At 54.4% G+C, this 25,382-nt stretch overlaps 1 protein-coding gene across 1 annotated transcript; it reads left to right on the top strand.

The window, feature by feature from the left end:
- The first annotated feature begins 1,087 nt into the window (after nt 1–1,087).
- On the top strand, nt 1,088–24,410 carry TMEM30A (transmembrane protein 30A). The gene is made up of 7 exons (XM_068165189.1): nt 1,088–1,451; nt 12,859–12,975; nt 14,809–14,916; nt 17,526–17,613; nt 18,794–18,937; nt 21,546–21,752; nt 22,696–24,410. Exons 1-7 carry the CDS (start codon nt 1,170–1,172, stop codon nt 22,887–22,889), a joined length of 1,140 nt encoding a protein of 379 aa, XP_068021290.1. The 5' UTR covers nt 1,088–1,169; the 3' UTR covers nt 22,890–24,410.
- The last annotated feature ends 972 nt before the right edge of the window (nt 24,411–25,382 follow it).

The following is a 25,382-nucleotide window of genomic DNA, read 5'->3' on the forward strand; positions in this document are numbered from 1 at the left end:
CTTGGGGCTCCCCAGTTGAAGAGAGACTCAGATCTGCTGGAGAAAGCCTGAGGGAGATCCAGGAGGATGCTTGAGCATCTCCCCTGGGAAGAAAGGCTGAGAGCCCTGGGGCTGTTTAGTGTGCAGAAGAAGTGTGCAGCAGGTGGAGAGATCACCACCACTGCTCTCAGCAAACAAGGTCTCTTCCAACAAGGTCTCTTCCAACCTGATCTATTCTATTCCTGGGGGGCAGCAAGAGAAGTGTGGCCAGCAGGGCTGGGGAGGTTCTGCTCCCCCTCTGCTCTGCTCTGTCCTGCTGAGAGCACAGCTGCAATCCTGGGTCCAGTTTGGGGCTTCCCAGGTGAAGAGAGACAGAGAGCTGCTGGGGAGAGTCCAAGGCAGAGGCAGGAGGATGCTTAGGGGACTTGAGCATCTCCCCTGGGAAGAGAGACTGAGAGCCCTGGGGCTGTTTAGCCTGGAGAGGAGAAGACTGAGAGGGATCTGCTCAATGTCTCTCAAGAGCTGAGGGCTGGGGGTCAAGGGGAGGGGGCCAAGCTCTTGTGGGTGCTGCCCAGCAAGAAGCCAAGGAGCACTGGAGACAAACTTGAGCAGAGAAGCTCAGCATGAGGAGAGACTTCTCTACAGTGAGGGTGAGGGAGGCCTGGAGCAGGCTGCCCAGAGAGATTGTGCAATCTCCTTGTCGGGAGACTTTCGAGACTCGTCTGGATACGTTCCTGTGTGCCCTTGCTTTGGCAGGAGGGTTGGACTCGATCACCTCCAGGGGTCCATTTCCAGCCCCACCACACAGTGACGCTTATTAGTGCCCAGCATTGCGCCCCAGCACCTGCGCGCTCTCTCCGCTAGGGCGCGCTCTTTCTTTCAGCGGCGAAGCGCCCAGGCGCGGCTCGCCCCTCCCCTCGTTCCCACCCCGGCTGGCGTTCCTGCGCCTGCGCCGCGCGGCTGCGCTTCCTGCCGCCGCTGGGAGCGCTGGGGGGGGCGCGTCATCAGCCGCGCGCCCGCCGCCTCCCTTCCGCCGCGGCCGAGCGCGCAGGCGCAGCGGGCTCCGCTGACGTTCCGGTGGGGCGCGGGAGGGGGCAGGCGGTGACGCGCGGGGGCCGGTGAGGCGTGGGGGCCGGTGCCGCCGGGGTGTGGGTTGGTGCCGCCGGCGGCGGCGCGTTCCGGCGGGCGCCATGGCGGTGAACTACAGCGCGAAGGAGGAGGCGGACGGGCACCCCTCGGGCGGCGTCGGGGTGCCCGGCGGCGGGGCGGTGGGCGGCGGCGGCGGAGGCGGCGGCGGGGCGGTGAAGACCCGCAAGCCTGATAACACGGCGTTCAAGCAGCAGCGGCTGCCGGCCTGGCAGCCCATCCTGACGGCGGGCACGGTGCTGCCGGCCTTCTTCATCATCGGCCTCATCTTCATCCCCATCGGCATCGGCATCTACGTCACCTCCAACAACATCCGCGAGTTCGAGGTGCGCGGCGGCGGCGCGGGGCTGTGCGGGGCTGTGCGCGGCGGCGGCGCGGGGCCGTGCGGGGCTGTGCGCGGCGGCGGCGCGGGGCTGTGCGCGGCGGCGCGGGGCCGTGCGGGGCTGTGCGCGGCGGCGGCGCGGGGCTGTGCGGGTGCCCGGGCGGGACGGAGGCTTGGCAGTGCCCTCCCGGGGTGCGCCGGCCCGGGCGGGGCCGGGGGCTGTGCCTCCCCGCGCACCTGGCGCCGTCCCTGCCTGCCTGCCGCAGGTACAGGTGGGCTCGGTGAGGAGCGCACACCCCCGACCCCGGCGGCTGCTCCGCTTCGTGCTCCCCAACGAGCTGCCTGGCGTCCCTCCGCCAGCGCGGAGCTGAGCAGCGCACCCCCGCAGAGCACCCCCGCAGAGCAGGCGGTACCTGCGGAGAGCAGAGCAAAGGCTTCTGGAGGTGGCGAGGGGTCGTCTCTCCTGCCAGGAGAGGCTGAGCGACTTGGGGCCTTTTAGCCTGAGGGAGGCTGAAGGGAGATCCCAGCCGCGCTCGTTGCCTGAGCGCTGTTAGTGGAGTACTGCTAGCCCTGCGGAGCTGAAGAGCTTCCATACCTGCACCCTGGGCTTGATGACTCCTCAGGGTTGCTGTTTTACCCTCTGAGCTGAGTTGTGTCTGACTGCCTTATGGGCAGCAGGTACTCCACCAATATACAGGTGAAGTACTCTGAAAGGAGATGGGTCCTGGGAACAGAGAAAGTCAGCGAGTGAGAGGACAGTAGAGTGAAAAGTTGAACCTGCAGTCTGAGGAGGAATCTTAGTGTGAAAGAGAGGAGGCTGAGGGGAGAGCTCCTGGCTGTCTACACCTCCCTGCAAAGAGCTTGTGGAGAGGCTGCTGCTGCTCTCTTCTCACAGGGAGTTAGTGACAGAGCACGAGGGAATGGCCTCAAGCTGCCCCTGGGGAGGTTTAGGCTGGACATTAGGAAACATTTTTTCATGGCAAGAGTGCTCAGGGCTTGGAATGTGCTGGGCAGGGAGGTGGTGGAGTGCCCAGGGCTGGCTGTGTTTGAAGGTGGTTTGGCTGTGGGGCTTGGGGCTGTGGTTTAGGGGTGCCCCTTGTAGAGCAGGGTTCATGGTTGGACCTGGTGACCTTGAGGGTCTTTCCCAACCTGAATGTTTCTGTGATTCTTATCAATGCTTAGAGTGTGGGCAGCAGGAGGACGGAGCCAGTTGTGTTCTCAGGGGTGCCCAGTGACAGGACAAGAGGTAATGAGCACAAACCTGAACATAGGGAGCTCCAGCTAAACACCAGGAGGAACTCACTTCCTTTGAGGGTCTTGGAGCACTGGAGCAGGCTGTGCAGAGAGATGATGTAGTGTGGGGTGTCCCTGCCCATGGCAGGGGGGTTGGAACTAGATGATTCTTGTGGTCCCTTCCAGCCCTGACTGATTCTGTGATGGAGTCTCCATCTCTGGGATAATTCACAACCTGCCAGGACATGTCCTCTCCAACCTGCCCCTAGGTGATCCTCTAGCAGGGGGCTTGAATTAGGGGTTGGAAGGGACCTCTGGAGATCAGCTATCACTCTGTGATCGTGTGGCTCTCCTGGGTCAGCTTCCAGGGAAGTTAATGCTGCTGTTCGATCAACACATCCCAGGGGAAGCTCTGTGCCCAGCAGCACAGAAAGTGTGAGGCAGCCTGTGGCTGTGGAAGGTGTATCATTAAGTGTGCCAAAGTAATTGTAGTTTCAGGACAAAACTCTGTAATCCCTGGCATGCACCAAGGGGGATTTTGTCTTTTAGGTGCTCTGTGAGAGAGCAAACCTAGAACCAAAGCTTGAAGAGTGGCTTGGCCTAATTATACTTAACAAAAACTGAGCTGTTTGCATGGGGTAGTTAACCACACCGCTGAGGGAGGCTGCTGGGCACGAGCTGAGGACTCACCTGTGTGCCACAGCTCCGTCCCTTTGACAAGAGGATCATTTTGTGCTGTGAGGAGACAAAACCAAAGGGCTGAGGGACAGCCTTGGGGAGCAGATTGAGAGCTCTGATGAGTGTCAGTGAGCTGATGAGACCAAGACTGATTTTTTTTTTGGGGGGGGGGAAGTGTAGTTTTGGGGTTGGATTGCTGTAGTGGAGAGTATATTTTCTTGTGGGTGGAATAATCCTGGCCATCAGGGGAAGCTGTCACCAGCAGGGAGGTGGTGGTCAAGGCAGTGGCTTGGCTGGTGGCAGCAGTGGGGCAATGAAGCCCAGTGAAGAAATCCTGAGGCAGCCCATGAATGGTTTTGTATTTCCATAGCTCTGTTGAAATGCAAACAATGAATGGTTAGGGGACTGCAGCACTGCCTGGGGGAGCTGGGGCTGTTTAGTCTGGACAAGAGAAGACTGAGAGGAGGTTTAATACATGTCCATCAATGTCTGAGGGCTGGGGGTCAGGAGGGAGGGGACAGGCTCTGCTCAGCTGCACCCTGGGATAGCACAAGGAGCAGTGGATGTGAGCTGCAGCACAGGAGGTTCCACCTCAACACAAGGGGAAAATTCTTACCTGTGAGGCTCCCAGAGCCCTGGAGCAGGCTGCCCAGAGAGGTTGTGGAGCCTCCTTCCCTGGAGCCTTTCAAGCCCCATCTGGATGTGTTCCTGTGTGGACTGTGCTAGATTGTATGGCCCTGCTCTGGCAGGGGGTTGGACTGGATGATCTCTTTGGGTCCCTTCCAACCCCTGACATCCTGTGAGCCTGTGATAAAATCAATGTTCACTTTCCTTTTATGTTGAGCACTAAAACTGTAGTCAAGGAGAAAGGCAGAAGTGAAACCCCAGAAGGCTGAGGCATATTTTGCAGTGTCCACAGGTCTGTGAGCCTGCTTCTGAGCAGCAATTGCTTCTTGTGTCGAGGACTGAGGGGGTACAGAGCACCTGAAATGTCCCCCAGGTGCTTCAGAGGACACTGCCAGGGTTATCCCAGGCATTGTGCACTTGTGAATTGTCATATTGTAGTTAAGATAAGAGCAGTCACATGCTTTCAGCAATGCTCAATGGAGAGGGGTGAACACAAACCACACACAGAAACATCCCTGCTCTCTTGTTTTGGCAGTTGTGCTGCAAATTCTGCAGCAGAGTGACAGTCTTGAGATAAATATCATGAGATAAAGATACCTCAGGAGTTTTTGCATTGTGACTGGATATGAGTTGGTCTATAGGGAGAGGGAACTTCCACATTTCCTCTGTGCCAGGAAGGATCTGGAGGGGCTGGAAGGTGTCCAGAGAAGGGCCACAAGGAGGAGCAGAGGGCTGGAGCTGCTCTGCTGTGAGGACAGACTGAGGGAGTTGGGGTTGTGCAGGCTGGAGAGGAGAAGGCTCCCAGGAGACCTCATTGTGGCCTTCCAGTATCTGAAGGGGGCTCCAAGAAAGCTGGGGAGGGACTTTTGAGGGTGTCAGGGAGGGATAGGACTGGGGGGGATGGAGCAGAAGTAGAAGTGGGGAGATTGAGATTGGATGTGAGAAGAAGTTGTTGCCCATGAGGGTGGTGAGAGCCTGGCACAGGCTGCCCAGGGAGGTGGTGGAAGCCTCCTGCCTGGAGGTGTTTGCAGCCAGGCTGGAGGTGGCTGTGAGCAACCTGCTGTGGTGTGAGGTGTCTCTGCCCATGGCAGGGGGCTTGGAGCTGGCTGAGCCTTGAGCTCCCTTCCAGCCCTGACAGCTCTGTGAAATGCAGCAGAGTTTCTTGAGACATAAATGTGACTTCTCATCCCTCTGTTGCTGCTGTGTGCACATCCATCTTGGTTTATATGCTGCTCTTGTTTAGCAGCTCTGTTGTGTAGTCCCCATATGTTCTACTAGGAGCCAAAGTTTGGATGTCCCCATCTAAGAGGCAGGGTGAAAACCCATAGGTGAGCTGGGAGCATGACAGAGTCCCTCCTGTGCAACCAGGCTGCAGATGCAAAGCTCTAGTGGTCATTTGGATTTGGGGGCCAGTTGGCAGTTGCAGGCCTTCTCCCCTCTCTAATGTAAAGCCAGTCAGGACTGGAAAGGGTTTCAGTGTTTTGTTCTTGTGTTTGTTCATGTGTTTTCCTGTGCAAGTTCACTCTTGTGTCATCCACCTCAGGTGAAGCAATCCCAGGTTAGATCATTAGGGCAGAGGTCATCAGTTCTGAGAGTATGAGCAGGCTGTGGGTGTAAGCAGGTGAGGATGGGGAAGCTTGAGTGCTGTTCTCTGATCCTCATGCCTGTTTTGTCAAGTGCTGTAACTCTCAAACTCTGAGTGAGATCACTCTAGAGGCAGCAGGGTTTAGGGGGTAAGAGTTTGATTCAGAAGAGGCTTTGCAGCTGTAGCAGCAAAACACAGGCAAAGCATTTGACAGAGCAGTGTTTGTCTGTTAGTGACACTGCTGTCAGCTAATTGTGGCCTTCAGTGTCTGCAGGGGGCTGCAAGGAAGCTGGGGAGGGACTTGTGAGGGTGTCAGGGAGGGATAGGACTGGGGGGGATGGAACAAAACTAGAAATGAGTGAGATTGGCTGTGAGGAAGAAGTTGTTCCCCATGAGGGTGGTGAGAGCCTGGCACAGGCTGCCCAGGGAGGTGGTGGAAGCCTCCTGCCTGGAGGTGTTTGCAGCCAGGCTGGAGGTGGCTGTGAGCAGCCTGCTGTGGTGTGAGTTTAATTCAGGAAAGGCTTTGCAGTTGTAGCAACAAAACCCAGACAAAGCATTTGACAGCCCAGTGCCACTGCTATCAGCTGTATTTTTAGCTGAGACACAGAATCATAGAGTCCTTTTGGTTGGGAAAGACCTTTGAGGTCAAGTCTAACTACTACTGACCTCTGTGAAGTCTGGTGCTAAACAAGTTCCTCAGCACCACATCTCTGTGGCTTCTGAACACCTGCAGGGGTAGGATTCAGCCACCTCATTGTCCAGTGTTTTAGAGCCCTTTCAGTGAAGGAGCCCCTTCCAGACCCTCCCTGGTGCAGCTTGAGGCTGTTTCCTCTCATCCTGTCAACAGATGGACAGCCACCTCACTCCAGCCTCCTTTCAGGTAGCTGTAGAGAGTGAGGAGGTCTCCCCTGAGCCTAAACACCCCCAGTTCCTTCAGCCACTCCTTGGAAGATCTCTTCTTGAGACCTTTCTTGTCCCAGCTTAATAGCCTGTCTCTTGTTAGTGACCTCCAAATGTTCTTCACAAGTAGCTGTGAACTGGGCTCTGGGAGACAAGACCTCTGGAAGCTAGGTGCAGTGACTAAGGTCTTTCCCAAGAGTAACTGGGGGAGGAGGCAGAGGTGGTTATTTACACCTACCTCCCAGACAATGGCATGCCTGCAAGTGTCTGTGCTTGCATCTCTCTCTCTCTCTCCATCTCTAACTGCACACTTAGCATATTGGGATTGAACAGGATGCATAATTTATGCCCCTGAGATACAAATTGCTGTGCAGTTCAAACCCACCCTTTCCTGGAACGAGATGCTGCAGCCTCAGTGCCTCTGAGCTGTGCTCCTCCTGCAGCTGCAAGGGCTGAGCCCCAGACTGCAGCTTGGCCATTGGTTTCCTGCTTTAAGCTCTTGAGTCCCAATGTGGACAGTTCCCAACAGCTTAAGTGTGCTACATTGGAGGGGGGTTGTGGTGTGCCTGGGGATCTTGGGGTTGGGATTGGGTTTTGGTTTGGGTCTGGGGTTGGGATTGGGTTTTGGTTTGGGTCTGGGGTTGGGATTGGGTTTGGGTCTGGGGTTGGGTTTTGGTTTGGGTCTGGGGTTGGGTTTGGGTTTGGGTCTGGGGTTGGGGTTGGGTTTGGGTTTGGGTCTGGGGTTGGGGTTGGGTTTGGGTCTGGGGTTGGGGTTGGGTTTGGGTTTGGGTCTGGGGTTGGGTTTGGGTTTGGGTCTGGGGTTGGGGTTGGGTTTGGGTCTGGGGTTGGGGTTGGGTTTGGGTCTGGGGTTGGGTTTGGGTCTGGGGTTGGGGTTGGGTTTGGGTCTGGGGTTGGGGTTGGGTTTGGGTCTGGGGTTGGGGTTGGGTTTGGGTCTGGGGTTGGGTTTGGGTCTGGGGTTGGGGTTGGGTTTGGGTCTGGGGTTGGGGTTGGGTTTGGGTCTGGGGTTGGGGTTGGGTTTGGGTCTGGGGTTGGGGTTGGGGTTGGGTCTGGGGTTGGGGTTGGGTTTGGGTCTGGGGTTGGGGTTGGGTCTGGGGTTGGGGTTGGGGTTGGGTCTGGGGTTGGGGTTGGGTTTGGGTCTGGGGTTGGGGTTGGGTTTGGGTCTGGGGTTGGGTTTGGGTCTGGGGTTGGGTTTGGGTCTGGGGTTGGGTTTGGGTCTGGGGTTGGGGTTGGGTTTGGGTCTGGGGTTGGGTTTGGGTCTGGGGTTGGGGTTGGGTCTGGGGTTGGGGTTGGGTCTGGGGTTGGGGTTGGGTTTGGGTCTGGGGTTGGGGTTGGGTTTGGGTCTGGGTCTGGGGTTGGGTTTGGGTCTGGGTCTGGGGTTGGGTTTGGGTCTGGGGTTGGGTTTGGGTCTGGGGTTGGGGTTGGGGTTGGGTCTGGGGTTGGGGTTGGGTCTGGGGTTGGGGTTGGGTCTGGGGTTGGGGTTGGGTCTGGGGTTGGGGTTGGGTCTGGGGTTGGGGTTGGGTCTGGGGTTGGGGTTGGGTCTGGGTCTGGGGTTGGGTTTGGGTCTGGGGTTGGGGTTGGGTTTGGGTCTGGGTTTGGGGTTGGGTCTGGGGTTGGGGTTGGGTTTGGGTCTGGGGTTGGGGTTGGGTTTGGGTCTGGGGTTGGGGTTGGGTTTGGGTCTGGGGTTGGGGTTGGGTCTGGGGTTGGGGTTGGGTCTGGGGTTGGGGTTGGGTTTGGGTCTGGGTTTGGGGTTGGGTCTGGGGTTGGGGTTGGGGTTGGGTTTGGGTCTGGGGTTGGGGTTGGGTCTGGGGTTGGGGTTGGGTCTGGGGTTGGGGTTGGGTCTGGGGTTGGGGTTGGGTCTGGGGTTGGGGTTGGGTCTGGGGTTGGGGTTGGGTTTGGGTCTGGGGTTGGGGTTGGGTCTGGGGTTGGGTCTGGGGTTGGGGTTGGGTTTGGGTCTGGGGTTGGGTTTGGGTCTGGGGTTGGGGTTGGGTTTGGGTCTGGGTTTGGGGTTGGGTCTGGGGTTGGGGTTGGGGTTGGGTTTGGGTCTGGGGTTGGGGTTGGGTTTGGGTCTGGGGTTGGGGTTGGGTTTGGGTCTGGGTTTGGGTCTGGGGTTGGGGTTGGGGTTGGGTCTGGGTTTGGGTTTGGGTCTGGGGTTGGGGTTGGGTTTGGGTCTGGGGTTGGGGTTGGGTTTGGGTCTGGGGTTGGGGTTGGGTTTGGGTCTGGGGTTGGGGTTGGGTTTGGGTCTGGGGTTGGGGTTGGGTTTGGGTTTGAGTCTGGGTTTTGGTTTGGGGTTGTGTTTGGTTTGGGGTTGTGTTTGGGTTGGGGTGTTGGGTTTGGTTTGGGTTTGGTTTGGGGTTTGGTTTGGGGTTTGGTTTGGGGTTTGATTTGGGTTTGGGGTTTGGTTTTGTTGTGTTTGGGTTGGGGTTTGTTGGGGTTGGGTTTGTTTTGGTGTTTTTCCCCCCCTAGTATTTTTCTAACTGTTTCAAAGGATATAAACACTGATTTCTCATGGGACCTCTAGAGATCATAGAGTCACAGAATCAGCAGGGCTGGAAGGGACCTCAAGGCTCAGCCAGCTCCCAACCCCCTGCCATGGGCAGGGACACCTCACACCACAGCAGGTTGCTCACAGCCACATCCAGCCTGGCCTTCAAAACCTCGTGAGGGAAAACTGTTTCTGTGGAGAGAGAAAGTTCCAACAGCTTCCAAGAGAAGCCTTACTGTCAGTGTGACCATGATGGGATTCTGTCTTTAGACTCAGAGAAGGACTGAGGTTGGAAAAGACCCTTGGGATCATCAGGTCCAGCCATGAGCCCTGCTCTGCCAAGGTCACCACTAAACCACATAGCTAAGCACCTCATCTGAATGACCTTTAAACACATCCAGGGATGCTGACTCCACCATCTCCCTGGGCAGCCTCACACTAGATCAGGTTGCTCACAGCCACATCCAGCCTAGCCTTTAAAAGCTACTGGATTGAAGCTTCCACCACCTCCCTGGGCAACTTGTTCCAGTGTCTCACTACCCTCAGGGTGAAAAACTTCTTCCTAACATCCAATCTGAATCTCCCCTCCTCTAGCCTGGATCCATTACCCCCAGTCTTACCACTCCCTGACACCCTCAGAAGTCCCTCCCCAGCTCTCTTGTAGCCCCTTCTAGATATTGCTCCACCAAATGTAGTTAATTATGTTTTTTTCCCCAAGTGAAGTCTTCAGGTCTTGTGTGACCTTGGATTGTTTGAGTTTGTTCTTGGTTTAAAACAAATCTGCACACTGGAGAAGTAGGCCTGGGGGTGGAGGTTTAAATTCTTTCTGAAGGAAATGCTTGCTTAGGCTCACTTGAGCAGGAAAGCAATCCCACTGAGCTAGCCTTCAACAAATCACAGCACCACAGAGCATCAGAGGCTGGGAGGGAGCTCCAGAGAGCATCCAGTGCAGCCCCTGCCAGAGCAGCAGCACCCAGGGCAGGCCACACAGCAATGCAGCCAGGGGGGGTTGGAAAGGCTCCAGAGCAGGAGACTCCACAACCTCTCTGGGCAGCCTGCTCCAGGCCTCCCTCACCCTCACCCCAAAGAACTTTCTCCTCCTGGGCAGCTGAAACTTTCTCTGCTCAAGTTTGTCTCCAGTGCTCCTTGGCTTCTTGCTGTGCAGCACCCACAAGAGCTTGGCCCCCTCCCCTTGACCCCCAGCCCTCAGCTCTTGAGAGACATTGAGCAGATCCCTCTCAGCCTTCTCCTCTCCAGGCTAAACAGCCCCAGGGCTCTCAGGCTCTCTTCCCAGGGGAGATGCTCAAGTCCCCTAAGCATCCTCCTGCCTCTGCCTGCCTCCTGACTCTCCCCAGCAGCTCTCTGTCTCTCTTCAGCTGGGGAGCCCCAAACTGGACCCAGGATTGTAGCTGTGCTCTCAGCAGAGCAGAGGGGGAGCAGAACCTCCCCAGCCCTGCTGGCCACACTTCTCTTGCTGCCCCCCAGGAACAGAATAGAATGGAATAGACAAGACCTTGTTTGCTGAGAGAGAGCAGTGGTGGTGATCTCTCCACCTGCTGTAGCTGAACAGAGCTGCCCAGGACTGCTGCAGGAGTGCTATTTCTAGCTCAGCATCAACCCAATACCTTGTTCAGTGAAGGAAGCCAAGACTCTGTGATCCTCTCTCTCTCTCTCTCTGCCAGCTAAGAGCTTCTGAAGCTGATTTCTTTCAGCTTAGGCTCATTAGGGCATGCAGAAATCTGGCAGCTGAGTAGATGCTAAGAAAAATGCTGAGGGAAGGGTTGCAGCTTAATAGCTACAGAAGAAGTGGCAGGGCAGGGAGACCTTGAACAAGATCCAGGGGAAAACAGGCTTCAGTTGTCCCCTGACCCTTGAAACTGCATGTTTGTTTTAGCTAGCCTTAATACAGGTAGTGGAGCAGATCACAAATCCCTCTCCATCCTTGGTAGTGCATTTCCCTGCCAGCATGAATCAGGGCAAACCATTTGCAGCAGCCTTTCATCAAGTACTGGAGGTGTAGTGTAAGTGATTCTGCTGTTAAAACAGCTCCTTGCCTTAAGCTGGTGTCTGTTGAGCCACTCTGAGTCCAAACTCTGAGCAGGAAGTTCACAGTAAGGGTAGGAACAAGTGGTTTGTGGGCAGAGGGCAGCTGCCTCTCCCACACCTGCAGCCCGGGTTAATGGCTTCCTGTCATTCCTGTGCCTGGGGCTAGAGGTGGAGCTGGTGTGGTCAAAGAGGCCACAGGCTGAGCTTATGGCTGCTGAGGATGTGTTCTGCATGCTGCCCAGGTAGCCTCTCTGGCCAGACTGCAAGGGCTGGCTTTTTTTCACCTACCCTGTTAAAGGCAGCTCAATACTGAGCCTCCTCCCTGTCCACTCCTGGCAAGCCAGTGCCAGCATCTCCCTCTGCCTATTTTGGAGCAGTTCTTGGGCACTTAGTGACTTTATTTTGCTTCTCAAATGCTTAAAGAAGAGAAAAATCTTCTGCCTAATGGGATGGATCCAAATGGTCAGCAAAGGAAGTTTGTAATGCCAGCATTCAGTAGCTCTTGTAACTGAACTTGGATTCATAGTCACAGAGTGGGTTGGCTTGGAAGGGACCTTAAAGATCATCTGCTTCCAAGCCCCTGCCATGGGCTTCCACCAGCCCAGGTTGCTCAAGTCCTCATCCAGCCTGGCTTTGATCACCTCCAGGGAGGGGACATCCACCACCTCCCTGGGCAGCCTGTGCCAGTGTCTCACCACTCTTACTGTAAAGAATTTCTTCCTCATCTCCAGTCGTTTGGGCTTAGATAGCTACCCTCTGGCAAGCCTCCAGGAGCTCAGGTCTGCTGATCATCTGGTGCCTGTGTCTGGGAACACCAGGGAGTGGAAGTATCTGCTCTTTGTGTTTGGGGGTGTGGGGCTTTGCTTTGCCTTGTGGTTTGGTTTGGTTTCCTCCAGCAGTAAGGGCTCAGGTCAGTGTTACTTGTTTGAGACTGAAGTGGAGCATAGAGACAGAATCACTAGGGACAGAATCACCAGATCATCTTTAGGCTGGAAGGGACCTCTGGAGGTGGCGTTTAAGCTGGAAGGGAAGGGACCTCTGGAGGTGGCCTTTAAGCTGGAAGGGAAGGGACCTCTGGAGGTGGCCTTTAAGCTGGAAGGGACCTCTGGAGGTGGCCTTTAAGCTGGAAGGGAAGGGTCCTCTGGAGGTGGCCTTTAAGCTGGAAGGGAAGGGACCTCTGGAGGTGGCCTTTGGGTTGGAAGGGAAGGGACCTCTGGAGGTGGCCTTTAAGCTGGAAGGGAAGGGACCTCTGGAGGTGGCCTTTAAGCTGGAAGGGAAGGGACCTCTGGAGGTGGCCTTTAAGCTGGAAGGGAAGGGACCTCTGGAGGTGGCCTTTGGGTTGGAAGGGACCTCTGGAGGTGGCCTTTGGGTTGGAAGGGACCTCTGGAGGTGGCCTTTGGGTTGGAAGGGAAGGGACCTCTGGAGGTGGCCTTTGGGTTGGAAGGGACCTCTGGAGGTGGCCTTTGGGTTGGAAGGGAAGGGACCTCTGGAGGTGGCCTTTGGGTTGGAAGGGAAGGGACCTCTGAGGATGGCCCTTAGCCTGGAAGGGAAGGGACCTCTGAGGATGGCCCTTAGCCTGGAAGGGAAGGGACCTCTGAGGATGGCCCTTAGCCTGGAAGGGAAGGGACCTCTGGGGATGGCCCTTAGCCTGGAAGGGACCTCTGGGGATGGCCCTTAGGTTGGAAGGGACCTCTGGAGACGATGGACCAAGCTTGAATGGGCTCTTGGAGCTGAGGTGTCCCAGGGCTGCCAAGCAAGTGCCTTGTCAGCTCTTTGGCTCAGCAATCCATTTATAAAGTCCTTGTAAATACCTTTTTGCTGTTGTTTTTCTTGTTTCAGATTGACTACACAGGCACAGAGCCTTCCAGCCCCTGCAACAAGTGTCTAAATGTGTCCTGGGACAGCTCAGCACCTTGTACCTGCACCATCAACTTCACCCTGGAGCACTCATTTGAGGTATGCTCCCCTGCATGCAGAGGGAGATGGAGCAGCTTGCTTGCTTGATTTGACAACCAGCAGGGACAGCTCTGCCACTCAGGGGATTTTCTCTCTGTCTCCAAGGATTGTTGCTAGTTGCCCTGTGGACTTGGATCTGCTTCTAGTGTGCCTGTTCAGTAGGGACCAGATGGTTTCTGCTGCCTCTGGAGATGTCCAGCATGGAAGGGAATGCTGTGTTTGACACACTGAGGTTTGCCCTCTGTGCCATACAGCTGGGAAGTAGATGAGCTGTCCCTGCAGGATTCACACAGACTTAGGGAATCCTAGAGCCATGGAGTTATTTTTGCTTGTAAGAGACCTCTAAGGTCATGGAGTCCAACCATAGACCTGACACCACCACAGCCATTAAACCAGGGCTGGAGTGCCATGGCCACAGGTTGCTTGAGCACCTCCAGGGGAGGTATCACAGTCTCACAGCATCACCAAGGTTGGAAGAGACCTCAAGGATCATCAAGTCCAACCTGTCACCACAGACCTCATGACCAGACCATGGCACCAAGTGCCACATCCAATCCCCTCTTGAACACCTCCAGGGGTGGGGACTCCACCACCTCCCTGGGCAGCACATCCCAGTGCCTGACCACTCCTTCAGGAAGGGATTGGCTGTCCTTCCTGATATCCAATCTAAACCTCCTCTGGCACAGTTTCAGGCCATTTCCTCTCCTCCTATCACCTGCTATTAGAGAGAAGAGACTGACCCCCACCTCACTGCAGCCTCCTTTCAGGGGGTTGTAGAGAGCATCTTGGTCTCCCTTCAGCCTTCTTTTCTCCAGACTGAGCCACCCAGTTCCCTCAGCTGCTCCTCATGAGACTTTTTCTCCAGACCCTTCCCCAGCTTTGTTGCTCTCCTCTGGACATGCTCCAGCAGCTCAGTGACTCTCCTGTAGGGAGGGCCCCAAAACATAATTCAGCATGACCTTGGAAACACTGAGAGGATAAATGTTTTCTCACAGACTGGAGGCAAACAGTCAGGTGATGTGCTCAGGTGTTTGGGTTGGTGCTGGTGACCAGATCCTGGGCTGCATCAGGAGAAGTGTGGCCACCAGGGCAAGGGAGGTGATTCTCCCCCTCTGCTCAGCTCTGGGGAGACCCCACCTGGAGTACTGCCTCCAGTTCTGGAGCCCCTATTGCAAGAGGGATCTGGAGGTACTGGAAGGTGTCCAGAGCAGGGCCAGGAGGATGAGCAGAGGGCTGGAGCTGCTCTGCTGTGAGGACAGACTGAAGGAGTTGGTGCTGTTCAGTCTGCAGAAGAGAAGGCTCCCAGGTGACTTCATTGTGGCCTTCTAGGATCTGAAGGGGGCTCCAGGAAGGCTGGGGAGGGACTGCTCAGGATCTCAGGCAGTGATAGGACTAGGGGGAATGGAATGAAGCTGGAGGTGGGGAGATTCAGGCTGGAGGGGAGGAGGAAGTTCTTCCCCATGAGAGTGGTGAAGCCCTGGAATGGGTTGTCCAGGGAGGTGGTTGGGGCCCTGTCCCTGGAGGTGTTTAAGCCCAGGCTGGCTGAGGCTCTGGCCAGGCTGATGTAGTGTGGGGTGTCCCTGCCCATGGCAGGGGGTTGGAGCTGGCTGATCCTTGTGGTCCCTTCCAGCCCTGACTGGTCCTGTGATACCATGGTGGTAGTTGGTGGCGTGTTTGTACTGTTTGAGTTGGGTCAGTGCAGTACTCTCCTGTGCTCAGCGTGAGGCAAGGCTTGAAACTTTTACTTCAGGAGTGTAAGCATGGAGTTGCAGAGGTTCCAAGTGAAGCTTTGTGTGGATGAAACCCCTTCTTGCTCCCCTTTGCTTTTGGCAGAGCAATGTGTTCATGTATTATGGACTGTCCAACTTCTACCAGAACCACCGCCGTTACGTCAAGTCCCGAGACGACAGCCAGCTCAACGGAGACAACAGCTCCCTGCTGGTGGGTATTGCTGCTTGGGTGGGGAGAGCAGCTAGCTTCTGGCTGCTGCAGAAACCACCCCCTAGCTGAGTGGTTTGTTTGATAAGAATCCTGAGGTGCTGGAGCTTTTGCACAACAGAAGGCAGCCTCAAGGACTTGCTCTGCTGTTCACACAGCGCGGTAAAACCTCCCGGCCGTCGTTTCGTTAAGCTGTCAGCAATCACAGAGAGCTCCAGGCCAGAAGGGGCCTCCAGAGCTCATCCAGTCTGACCTCCCCACAGTCAGCAGCAACATCCCCAACTAGAGCAGGCTGCCCAGGGCCTTGTGGAGCCTCACCTTGAATATCTTCAGGGAAGGAGCCTCAGCCACCTCCCTGGGCATCCTGTTCCAGTGTTCCACCACCCTCAGAGTAAAGAACTTGTTCCTCACATCCAATCTCAATCTGCTCTGCTCTAGTTTGAAGCCACTGCCCCTTGTCCTGTCCCTGCAGGCCTTTGCAAACAGTCTCTCCCCATCCTTCCTGCAGCCCCCTTCAGGTCCTGGCAGGCTGCTCTTAGGTCTCCCTGGAGCCTTCTCTTCTCCAGGCTGGACACCCCCAGCTCCCTCAGCCTGTCCTCATAGCAGAGCTGCTCCAAGCCCATGCAGTGCTTCAGACACTTCTCCAGTCTGAGTAGCTTTAAACTGTCTTGGCTTCAGTCAGTAGGTTCTGTCTATATCCATTCTGGCTGAAGCTTTTGTTTTCAGCATAAAATAGTTCTTGGTTTGGAGATTGCAGCTGACTGCATCCATCCCTTCCTGGAGCCTCTGGTTCAGCATTGGACAGCAGCCCTGTTGGAGAGCATCAGTCCTGCGTGTTCTGCTCAGGGGCTGATGCTTAGGGCCAGACCTCTCTGCTTGGTTTTTCTCCTGGCCTTTGAGGAGTGGAAATGCAGTTAGCTTCTGGCTCCAGCAAGAATGGTTATTTCTTTTGACCTGTAAACTTGAAGAGAAGGGAGAGCTTCAGGAGGCTTCATCAGGAGACTGCACACAGGGTTTGGGCAGGGGGTGGCTTCTGCTGCTCGAATTTTTTTTGCATGCTGTTGGAGCTTGCAGCTTTATGCATTTTATCTTGCATTTGATTTCTTATTCCAACCTTACTGTGTCACATGGAGGCATACTCAAAAAAGACCCTTGAATAAAAGAAGACTTCAGTAGTTATCATGGAATCACAGAATTGTCAGGGTTGGAAGGGACCTCAAGGCTCAGCCAGTCCCAACCCCCTGCCATGGGCAGGGACACCTCACACCACAGCAGGTTGCTCACAGCCACCTCCAGCCTGGCCTTCAAAACCTCATGAGGGAAAACTGTTTCTGTGGAGAGAGAAAGTTCCAACAGCTTCCAAGAGAAGCCTTACTGTCAGTGTGACCATGATGGGATTCTGTCTTTAGAATCAGAGAAGGACTGAGGTTGGAAAAGACCCTTGGGATCATCAGGTCCAGCCATGAGCCCTGCTCTGCCAAGGTCACCACTAAACCACATTGCTAAGCACCACATCTGAATGACCTTTAAACACTTCCAGGGATGGTGAATCCACCATCTCCCTGGGCAGCCTGTGCTAATGCCTGACCCCTAGCATCCAGTTTAAACCTCCCCTGGTTCAGCTTGAGGTCATTCCTTCTTCTGTCAGTAATTACCTGTGAGAAGAGAGCAGCACCAGCCTTCCTCTGTTGTCCTTTCAGGTAGCTGTAGATAAGGTCTCCCCTCAGCCACCTCTTCCTCACACTAAACAGTCCCAGTTCCCTCAGCTGCTCTCCATCAGACTCATTCTCCAGGCCCCTCACCAGCTCAGTTGCTCTTCTCTGCAGCCCCTCCAGCCCCTCAATGTCCTTCTTATGTTGAGGGGCCCAAAACTGACCCCAGTTCGTGTTCTGGGCTGCATCAGTTCTGGAGCCTCTGTGCCAGGAAGGATCTGGAGGTGCTGGAAGGTGTCCAGAGCAGGGCCAGGAGGAGGAGCAGAGGGCTGGAGCTGCTCTGCTGTGAGGACAGACTGAGGGAGTTGGGGTTGTGCAGGCTGGAGAGGAGAAGGCTCCCAGGAGACCTCATTGTGGCCTTCCAGGATCTGCAGGGGGCTGCAAGAAAGCTGGGGAGGGACTTGTGAGGGTGTCAGGGAGTGATAGGACTGGGGGGGATGGAGCAAAACTAGAAGTGGGGAGATGGAGATTGGCTGTGAGGAAGAAGTTGTTCCCCATGAGGGTGGTGAGAGCCTGGCACAGGTTGCCCAGGGAGGTGGTGGAAGCCTCCTGCCTGGAGGTGTTTGCAGCCAGGCTGGAGGTGGCTGTGAGCAACCTGCTGTGGTGTGAGGTGTCCCTGCCCATGGCAGGGGGTTGGAGCTGGCTGAGCCTTGAGCTCCCTTCCAGCCCTGACAGTTCTCTGAGTCTGTTTAGCTTTCCCTCCTGCTCATTACAGAGCCCCCAGCCACGCTAGGTAATGCTGAGTGGGGAAGCATTTGTGAGTAACCTGCCTTGTGAAAAGATTCTTTTATGGTATGTTTAAGATGTGCTCATTGCAGTGCTGCAGTAAACCCAGGTTGTGTCAACTGTCAGAGACTCAGAGACTCATTTGCCCTTTTGTTTCTCCTTTCTGGCTGTCAGAACCCAAGTAAGGAGTGTGAGCCTTACCGCACCAACGAGGACAAGCCCATTGCTCCCTGCGGGGCCATTGCCAACAGCATGTTCAATGGTATGGTGACACTTGGAACTCATCCCTGAGCTGTTTCTGGGCTCTCATTGGCTTTGTGTTGTAGGTGGTGCCAAGTAAAGGCACTCTGAGCTGTTTGGAATTGGCATGTTTTCATTGCTGAGAGTAAAGTAATTCCCCTGTGCTGCTGTTGCCTTCCTTCAGAGTTGCTGTAAGGAATTCATCTGATGGCATGCAAAAGTACCTGTGGGGAGTGCTTGTTGTGAGGAGCTGGTACTGCTGTGGAGTAGAAACCTCAGTGTCAGAGATGGATGATGCACTCCTGTCTAATACAGACTGATTCTTGCAGAACAGCTTGTGATGTGGCAGGCAGATAATCACAGAGTCAGCCAGGTTGGAAAAGATCTCTGAGATCATCAAGTCCAACCTAACACCTCCTGACAGCTAAGCCATGGCTCCAAGTGCCACATCCAGGCTCTTCTTAAACATTTCCAGGGGTGGGGACTCCACCACCTCCCCAGGCAGCACATCCCAATGGCCAATCTCCCTTGCTGGGAAGAACTTTCTCCTCACCTCCAGCCTAAACCTCCCCTGGCACAGCTTGAGACTGTGTCCTCTTGTTCTGGTGCTGCTTGCCTGGGAGAAGAGACCAACCCCCACCTGGCTACAACCTCCCTTCAGGTAGTTGTAGAGAGCAAGAAGGTCACCCCTGAGTCTCCTCCAGGCTAAGCAACCCCAGCTCCCTCAGCCTCTCCTCACAGGGCTGTGCTCCAGACCCCTCCCCAGCTTTGTTGCCCTTCTCTGGACACACTCAAGTCTCTCAATGTCCTTCTTAACCTGAGGAGCCCAGAACTGGACACAGGACTCAAGGTGTGGCCTAACCAGTGCTGAGCACAGGGCACAATGACCTCCCTGCTCCTGCTGGCCACATTATTCCTGATGCAGGCCAGGATGCCCTTGGCCTTCTTAGCCCCCTGGGCATACTGCTGGCTCATGTTCAGCCTACTATCAACCAGTGCCCCCAGGTCCCTTTCTGCCTGGCTGCTCTCAGCCACACTGCCCCCAGCCTGCAGCACTGCCTGGGGTGGTTGTGGCCAAATGCCTTGTCTGGTGGTTGTGTTTCATTTCTCCTGGGGGTGGTTTGGTTTATTGCTTATCAGGATCATCTGCCTCACGCCAGTGTCTGCAGCTGCTTTCCTGATGGGGTTGTCTTTCTCTTCAGATACTCTGGCCTTGTACCTCATCGAGAATGAGACCACAGTGCCTATCACTCTGATCAAAAAGGGCATTGCCTGGTGGACAGATAAAAATGTGAAGTTCAGGAATCCTACAGGAGATGGAAATAACTTAACTGCACTTTTCCAAGGTAAATAAACCTAACCAATCAACAAACCAACCCACCCACACCCACCAAAGCAACCCCAATCAAAAAACCACCCCAAAACCCCCAACCAAGCAAACACCAACAGAGGGAAAGCTCAGGAATGAGGGAACTCTTCAAACACACTTTTAATTGCTCTTAATTTTACCTCACTGACATGTTACTGAAGACAGCAATCAAACATGGTAGTTCCCTGAAGAACTCCAAGCTAAGGACAGCTCTGCTGCCTCAACAGGTTGTGTTTAAGTAATGAGAGCTGCAAATCCCATGGGGAAGTGATTCAGTTTTTTTTACCTTTGCTGTAAGAATTAATCTGATGTTTTTATTCCTGCTTATTTGTTTTGTCACCTTGAGCCTTGAGAAGAGCTCAGTATGTGCACTGCTCTCATAGATGAACCCCAGCTGGCAGCTAAGCACCACCCAGCTGTGAGGTGGGGAGAGGGAGAACCAGAAGGGTAAAAGATAGACAGTTTAATAATAGTTAAAACAGAAAGGTAAGGAAAAACCCAAAGCAAACAACAAAAGGAGGAAAACAAACCCCAAGTAAAAGGAGTGATGCAAAAGAAAACAATTCACAGATGGATAGAATGGTTGGGATTGGGGGGGACCTCAGAGGTCATCTAATTCCACCCCCCCACCCACCTTCCACTAAGCCTAGGTTGCTCAAGGCTCCATCCAGCCTGGCCTTCAACATCTCCAGGGAGGGGACAGCCACAGTCTCCTGGGCAACCTGTGCCAGTGTCTCACCACCCTCAGTGTAAAGCATTTCTTCCTCATCTCCAGTCTAAATCAGTGTAAAGCATTTCTTCCTCATCTCCAGTCTAAATCAGTGTAAAGCATTTCTTCCTCATCTCCAGTCTAAATCCACCTTCTTCCAGCTTAAAGCCATTCCCTGCATCCTGTCACTACAAGCCCTCATAAAAAGTCCTTCCCCAGCTTTGTTGTAGGCCCCCTTCAGGTACTGGAAGGCTGCTAGAAGGTCTCCTCAGGGCCTTCTTTTTTCCTAGGCTGAGTTGCACACCACCAAGCAAGCCCTCAGGCAGTGCCAGCCCCTGCCTCCCTCTGCCTGCCCAGCTGTATTGCTGAGTGTGAGCTGATATGGAATGCAGTGTCCCTTTCTGTGGTCAGTCAGGGTCAGCTGTCCTGGTTGTGTCCCTTTCCCTGCCTGTTGTGCACCCCCAGCCTACTCAGTGATGAGAGAAGCAGGAAAGGCCTTGCTGCTGTGTAAGCATGGGTGTGTTACCGGCGTGGCTTTCATCACAGGATCCAAACACAGCAGGGGACGAGCTCCAGTGAGGAAACTTAACTCTGTCCTAGCCAAACCCACTGCAGCTGCTATAATGCCATGGTTTAACTTGGAAAGAAGCCCTGCAGCTTTCATAGGGAGCTTCCATGTAAATGTTCCACTGCTAGGCAGTGCTCATCCAATAAACACCAAAACCTGATTCTTCTTTTGTGAGGAGGAGTGACTCCTCTCTCTCATTTGTTAGGTTAAATGCAGCCTGCCAAACCACAGTTTTCTTTGACTACTGCTGCCTGAATATCATCCTCCTCAGGGCTCAGAGGGAGGGGGGTGTGTGTGCTTATGCAAGGCCTCTAATAATGTCAGGTTTAACCTGATGTGGGTTTCTTGCTTACTCACAGCCAAATTACATGTTGAGATACCTTACCCTTAACACATTGTAGTCTTGCTTTCCCAATAGAGCAAAAGCATCGGTGTGGAATCAGCTCAGCTATGTGACTCTGTGACTGCACAGAGTTTTATTTGCTCCTGGTCCAGAAGTGGTAGTCAAAACTCTGTAATGAGTGAACAGGGTTGGTTTCATGATAATGGGGAGCTGTGTCACTGAGTAAAAGTGTGGCCAGCAGGGCTGGGGAGGTTCTGCTCCCCCTCTACTCTGCTCTGCCCTGCTGAGAGCACAGCTGCAATCCTGGGTCTAGTTTGGGGCTCCCCAGCTGAAGAGAGACAGAGAGCTGCTGGAGAGAGGCCAAGGCAGAGGCAGGAGGATGCTTAGGGGACTTGAGCATCTCCCCTGGGAAGAGAGACTGAGAGCCCTGGGGCTGTTTAGTCTGGAGAGGAGAAGGCTGAGAGGGATCTGCTCAATGTCTCTCAAGAGCTGAGGGCTGGGGGTCAAGGGGAGGGGGCCAAGCTCTTGTGGGTGCTGCATAGCAAGAAGCCAAGGAGCACTGGAGACAAACTTGAGCAGAGAAGGTTTCAGCTGCCCAGGAGGAGAAACTTCTTTGTTGTGAGGGTGAGGGAGGCCTGGAGCAGGCTGCCCAGAGAGGTTGTGGAGTCTGCTTTGGAGACAGTGAAGCCCCATCCCTGGAGACATCCCAGATCAGTCTTGATGTGGCTCTGAACAGCTTAATGGAGTTGGAGGTGTCCCTGCTTGCTGCAGAGGGGGTTTGACCTGCTGGCCTTTACAGGTCCCTTCCATGGCAGTGGGTTCCAGGATGAGCGCCGCTGAGTTCACAGCGATGAGAGGCGACTGTGGTTTCTGTGCCGTTAGAGTGAGTTTTGACCAGCCAGCTCGTGACTTCAGTCCTGCATCAGAAATAACTTGCCTCTTGCTGTGTTTTTGTCCAATCCTAGGCACAACAAAGCCTGTGAACTGGCCCAAGCCAGTGTACATGCTGGACTCTGAGCCTGACAACAACGGCTTCATCAACGAGGACTTCATCGTCTGGATGCGCACGGCTGCCCTGCCCACCTTCCGCAAGCTCTACCGCCTCATCGAGAGGAAGGACAACCTGCAGCCCACCTTGCAGGCTGGAAACTACTCTTTGGTTATCACATACAGTATCCTTTGGAAAGCCTTTGCAAGGGGCTAAGGGCCTTAGCTGGATTGCATGGACAGAGATTTGTGCACCCTCAAACTCACAGCTCGCCTTTTCTCACAGAGTGTTAGGGGCTGGCAGGGAGCTCCAGAGCTCATCCAGCCCATCCCCCTGCCCCAGCAGGGTCACCCAGAGCAGCTCACACAGCAACACAGCCAGCTGGAGTTGAAGTACCTCCAGAGAGGGGCACTCCACAACCCCCCTGGGCAACTTCTTCCAGGCTTCTCTCACCCTCACTGCCAGAGCAGGATCGGGGTCCCCAACCACCTCCCTGGTCATAGAATCACAGAATGGGCTGGGCTGGCAGGCACCTCCAAAGCTCATCCAGTCCAACCCCCTGCCAGAGCAGGAGCACCTACAGCAGCTCACACAGCAACACAGCCAGGTGCAGTTGAAATATCTCCAGAGAGGGAGACTCCCTGACCCCCCTGGGCCTTCCTGTATCTGAAGGGAGCTGCAAGAAAGCTGGGGAGGGACTTTTGAGGGTGGCAGGGAGGGATAGGACTGGGGGGGATGGAGCAAAACTAGGAAGTGGGGAGATGGAGATTGGATGTTAGGAAGAAGTTGTTCCCCATGAGGGTGGTGAGAGCCTGACAGAGGTTGCCCAGGGAGGTGGTGGAAGCCTCCTGCCTGGAGGTGTTTGCAGCCAGGCTGGATGTGGCTGTGAGCAGCCTGCTGTGGTGTGAGGTGTCCCTGCCCATGGCAGGGGGGTTGGATCCTTGAGGTCCCTTCCAAGCCTAACAATTCTGTGATTCCTATTAGCTTCATATTGTTTCTGTCAGTGTTGAAAGGCAGCAGCTTGTGTTTGGGATCTGAGTGGAATGAGCCAAAGCTTTCCTGTGCTCCCCTAGAGCAAGACCTGCAGACCTGCTTCTTGTTTTCCTTAACGTGTTCTCCCCCCCCAGATTATCCTGTACACAGCTTTGATGGCCGGAAAAGAATGATCCTAAGCACCATCTCCTGGATGGGAGGCAAAAACCCCTTCCTGGGCATTGCTTACATCACTGTTGGGTCCATCTGCTTCTTCTTAGGGGTTGTGTTGCTGATCATCCACCACAAATACGGCAACCGGAACACCAGCGCGGACATTCCCAACTAGCCCTCCTGCCCCCCCAAAGCAAATCTGCTGCATGTGCATCAAGGCCAGTCCAGAACAGACCCAGTTTTTGAAAGGCAAACCTCTGCTCCTCTCACTTCTGAGGCTGGGTACCTCATGTTCCTCTGAAGCTCCCCTTTCCCATGCTGTGGGTCAGCTCCTCCTGCCGACGGGCCTCCAGTTAGCTGCGTTGATTGTATCTCTGCCCACCTCAGATCAAGGCTCTCCTGCTGGTTTCTTTGCCTCTCAGCTGGGCAGGCCACACCATGCCCCTAGCTCCTGTTGTTCCCTCCATGCACCTGCTGCTTGTTCATGTGTTGTGTAACCTCGGTGTGAGTGCAGTGCCTAGAGGTTTAGTGGAGGAAGGCTGTTAGGAGGTGGCTGTGAAGCCTTCGCTTCCCACAGTTCAAGGTGGAAGAGGAGAGGTCAGGTCTGAAGTGGTTTGGTTTCTCAGTTCCCTGTCTCGTGTGCATGAGCTTGCCACATCTGTTGCTGAAGTTTTAATATATTTATAGAAGGTGTTAAATATTTTTTCTTGGCCCTCCCTTGCCCCCCTCCCCATTCTCCCTGTGTCCTACCCAGCTCTGTCATGTCGAATCCTCGAAGCGCTGAGTGAGTGTCAGCACTCCTGGAGTCTTCTGTGTATTTACAATGTATGTGCCTGGCCAGTAAATGAGCATCCTATGGAGACAACCACAACACTCATTTGTCAGTTACCTGCCTGAGTCCCTTCTAAGGATTGCTGCAAGTGGGGAAATGTTTTGTTGCAGGCAGAACCTGCCCTTTATTTCCCCCCTCTCTTCCTATCTTTGTTCTTTTAAGCCACATCCAGTACGAATTCACCCATTCTGCTTGCTGGTTTGGCTGTCTGTGAGCAGCTCCAATGCTTGCTGGTTTGGCTGTCTGTGAGCAGCTCCAAGCATTGAGAAGAACCTAAAAACGTCCTTTTTTGTGTGTTTGGTTGGTTTTTCACTCACACATTTGGGTGAATTCATTTTTATTGAGAGGAGTTTCTTCCTTTTTCTCGGGGTGTAGCCATTCTGAGCAGGCTTTGGTGTACAGGGGGTTTTTGGAGTGGAAAGGAGCTCTGAAGTGAACACCCCATGAAATGTTGGGGGTATTAAGCTACTAAACTCTAAGAGATTCCCCAGCTGAGATGAAAGGAACCTCTTTGGTTGGGTTTTTTCTTCACCCCCCACTGAAATGCAGGTTGAGCTTGCTGTGAGACCTGATGGAAGTATTGCAGTTAGAGGCCATGTGCAGGTTAGTCTTAAATTACAGAAGGGTTCAGCTTTTGTCAGGTTAATTACAAGTTTACTGTAACCTGTAATATTACTTTTTGGTGACCTTCTTTCTTTTCTTTTGTGTTTTGTCTTTTGTTTCCTTATTTTTTTTTTTTGTAGATGATGCCCAGAAATTGTAATTGTCTATGGTGGAGATCACTTTATATGCAACTAGCTTGATAAAAGTCTTGACTATAGTAAAAAGAAAAAAAACACCTAATAAATTCTGCAAACCATTTAACAGGAGAATGAATTCTGTTCTTGAACATAGATGTGCTTCCTGCTGGGTGAAAAGGCCTAGTCCCACTAAGTGTGCAGGCAGCTGAGGTGAGTTCTGTTTGTTCATTCATGGGCCAGCCCAGAGCTGGATGCAATAATAGGTAACAATAAGTAATGATGACCTTGAAAAAAGAAAGCTGAGGGCTATCAAAAGAGACTTCAGGGCCTTGGGTCAACTGGTCAAGGGAGTGGAAGCACAGGCAGTGTTCTCTTCTATCCTCCTGGGCAGGGACACCTCACACCACAGCAGGTTGCTCACAGCCACATCCAGCCTGGCTGCAAACACCTCCAGGCAGGAGGCTTCCACCACCTCCCTGGGCAGCCTGTGCCAGGCTCTCACCACCCTCATGGGCAACAAATTCTTCCTCACATCCAATCTGAATCTCCCCACTTCTAGTTCTGCTCCATCCCCCCCACTCCTATCCCTCCCTGACATCCTCAAAAGTCCCTCCCCAGCTTTCTTGTAGCCCCCTTCAGATTATGGAAGGCCACAATGAGGTCTCCTGGGAGCCTTCTCCTCTCCAGCCTGCACAACCCCAACTCCCTCAGTCTGTCCTCACAGCAGAGCAGCTCCAGCCCTCTGCTCTTCCTTGTGGCCCTTCTCTGGACACCTTCCAGCCCCTGCAGATCCTTCCTGGCACAGAGGCTCCAGAACTGGACACAGAGCTCCAGCTGTGGTCTCAGCAGAGTGGAGCAGAGGGGCAGAATCCCCTCCCTGGCCCTGCTGGCTCTGCTTCTCTTGCTGCAGCCCAGGCTCTGCTTGGCTCTCTGGGCTGCAAGTGCTCACTGCTGGCTCCTGTTGAGCTTCTCCTCCCCCAGCACCCCCAGGTCCTTTACTTCAAGGCTGCTCTCCAGCCAGTCCCTGCCCAGCCTGTATCAGTGCCTCGGTTTGCCCCAACCCAGCCGCAGAACCTTGCCCTTGGTCTTGTTGAAC

The sequence above is a fragment of the Melanerpes formicivorus genome, unplaced genomic scaffold (assembly GCF_026170545.1).
Source record: "Melanerpes formicivorus ecotype bairdi unplaced genomic scaffold, bMelFor1.0.p_v2 SCAF_85, whole genome shotgun sequence".
Classification (NCBI taxonomy): domain Eukaryota; kingdom Metazoa; phylum Chordata; class Aves; order Piciformes; family Picidae; genus Melanerpes; species Melanerpes formicivorus.

Excerpts from the sequence above, each read along its gene's own strand:
- TMEM30A (XM_068165189.1), top strand. The coding sequence starts at position 1,170 with ATGGCGGTGAACTACAGCGCGAAGGAGGAGGCGGACGGGCACCCCTCG. Across the intron at positions 12,976-14,808 it reads CCCTGGAGCACTCATTTGAG|AGCAATGTGTTCATGTATTA; the intron begins GTATGCTCCCCT and ends TGCTTTTGGCAG. Across the intron at positions 18,938-21,545 it reads CTTAACTGCACTTTTCCAAG|GCACAACAAAGCCTGTGAAC; the intron begins GTAAATAAACCT and ends GTCCAATCCTAG.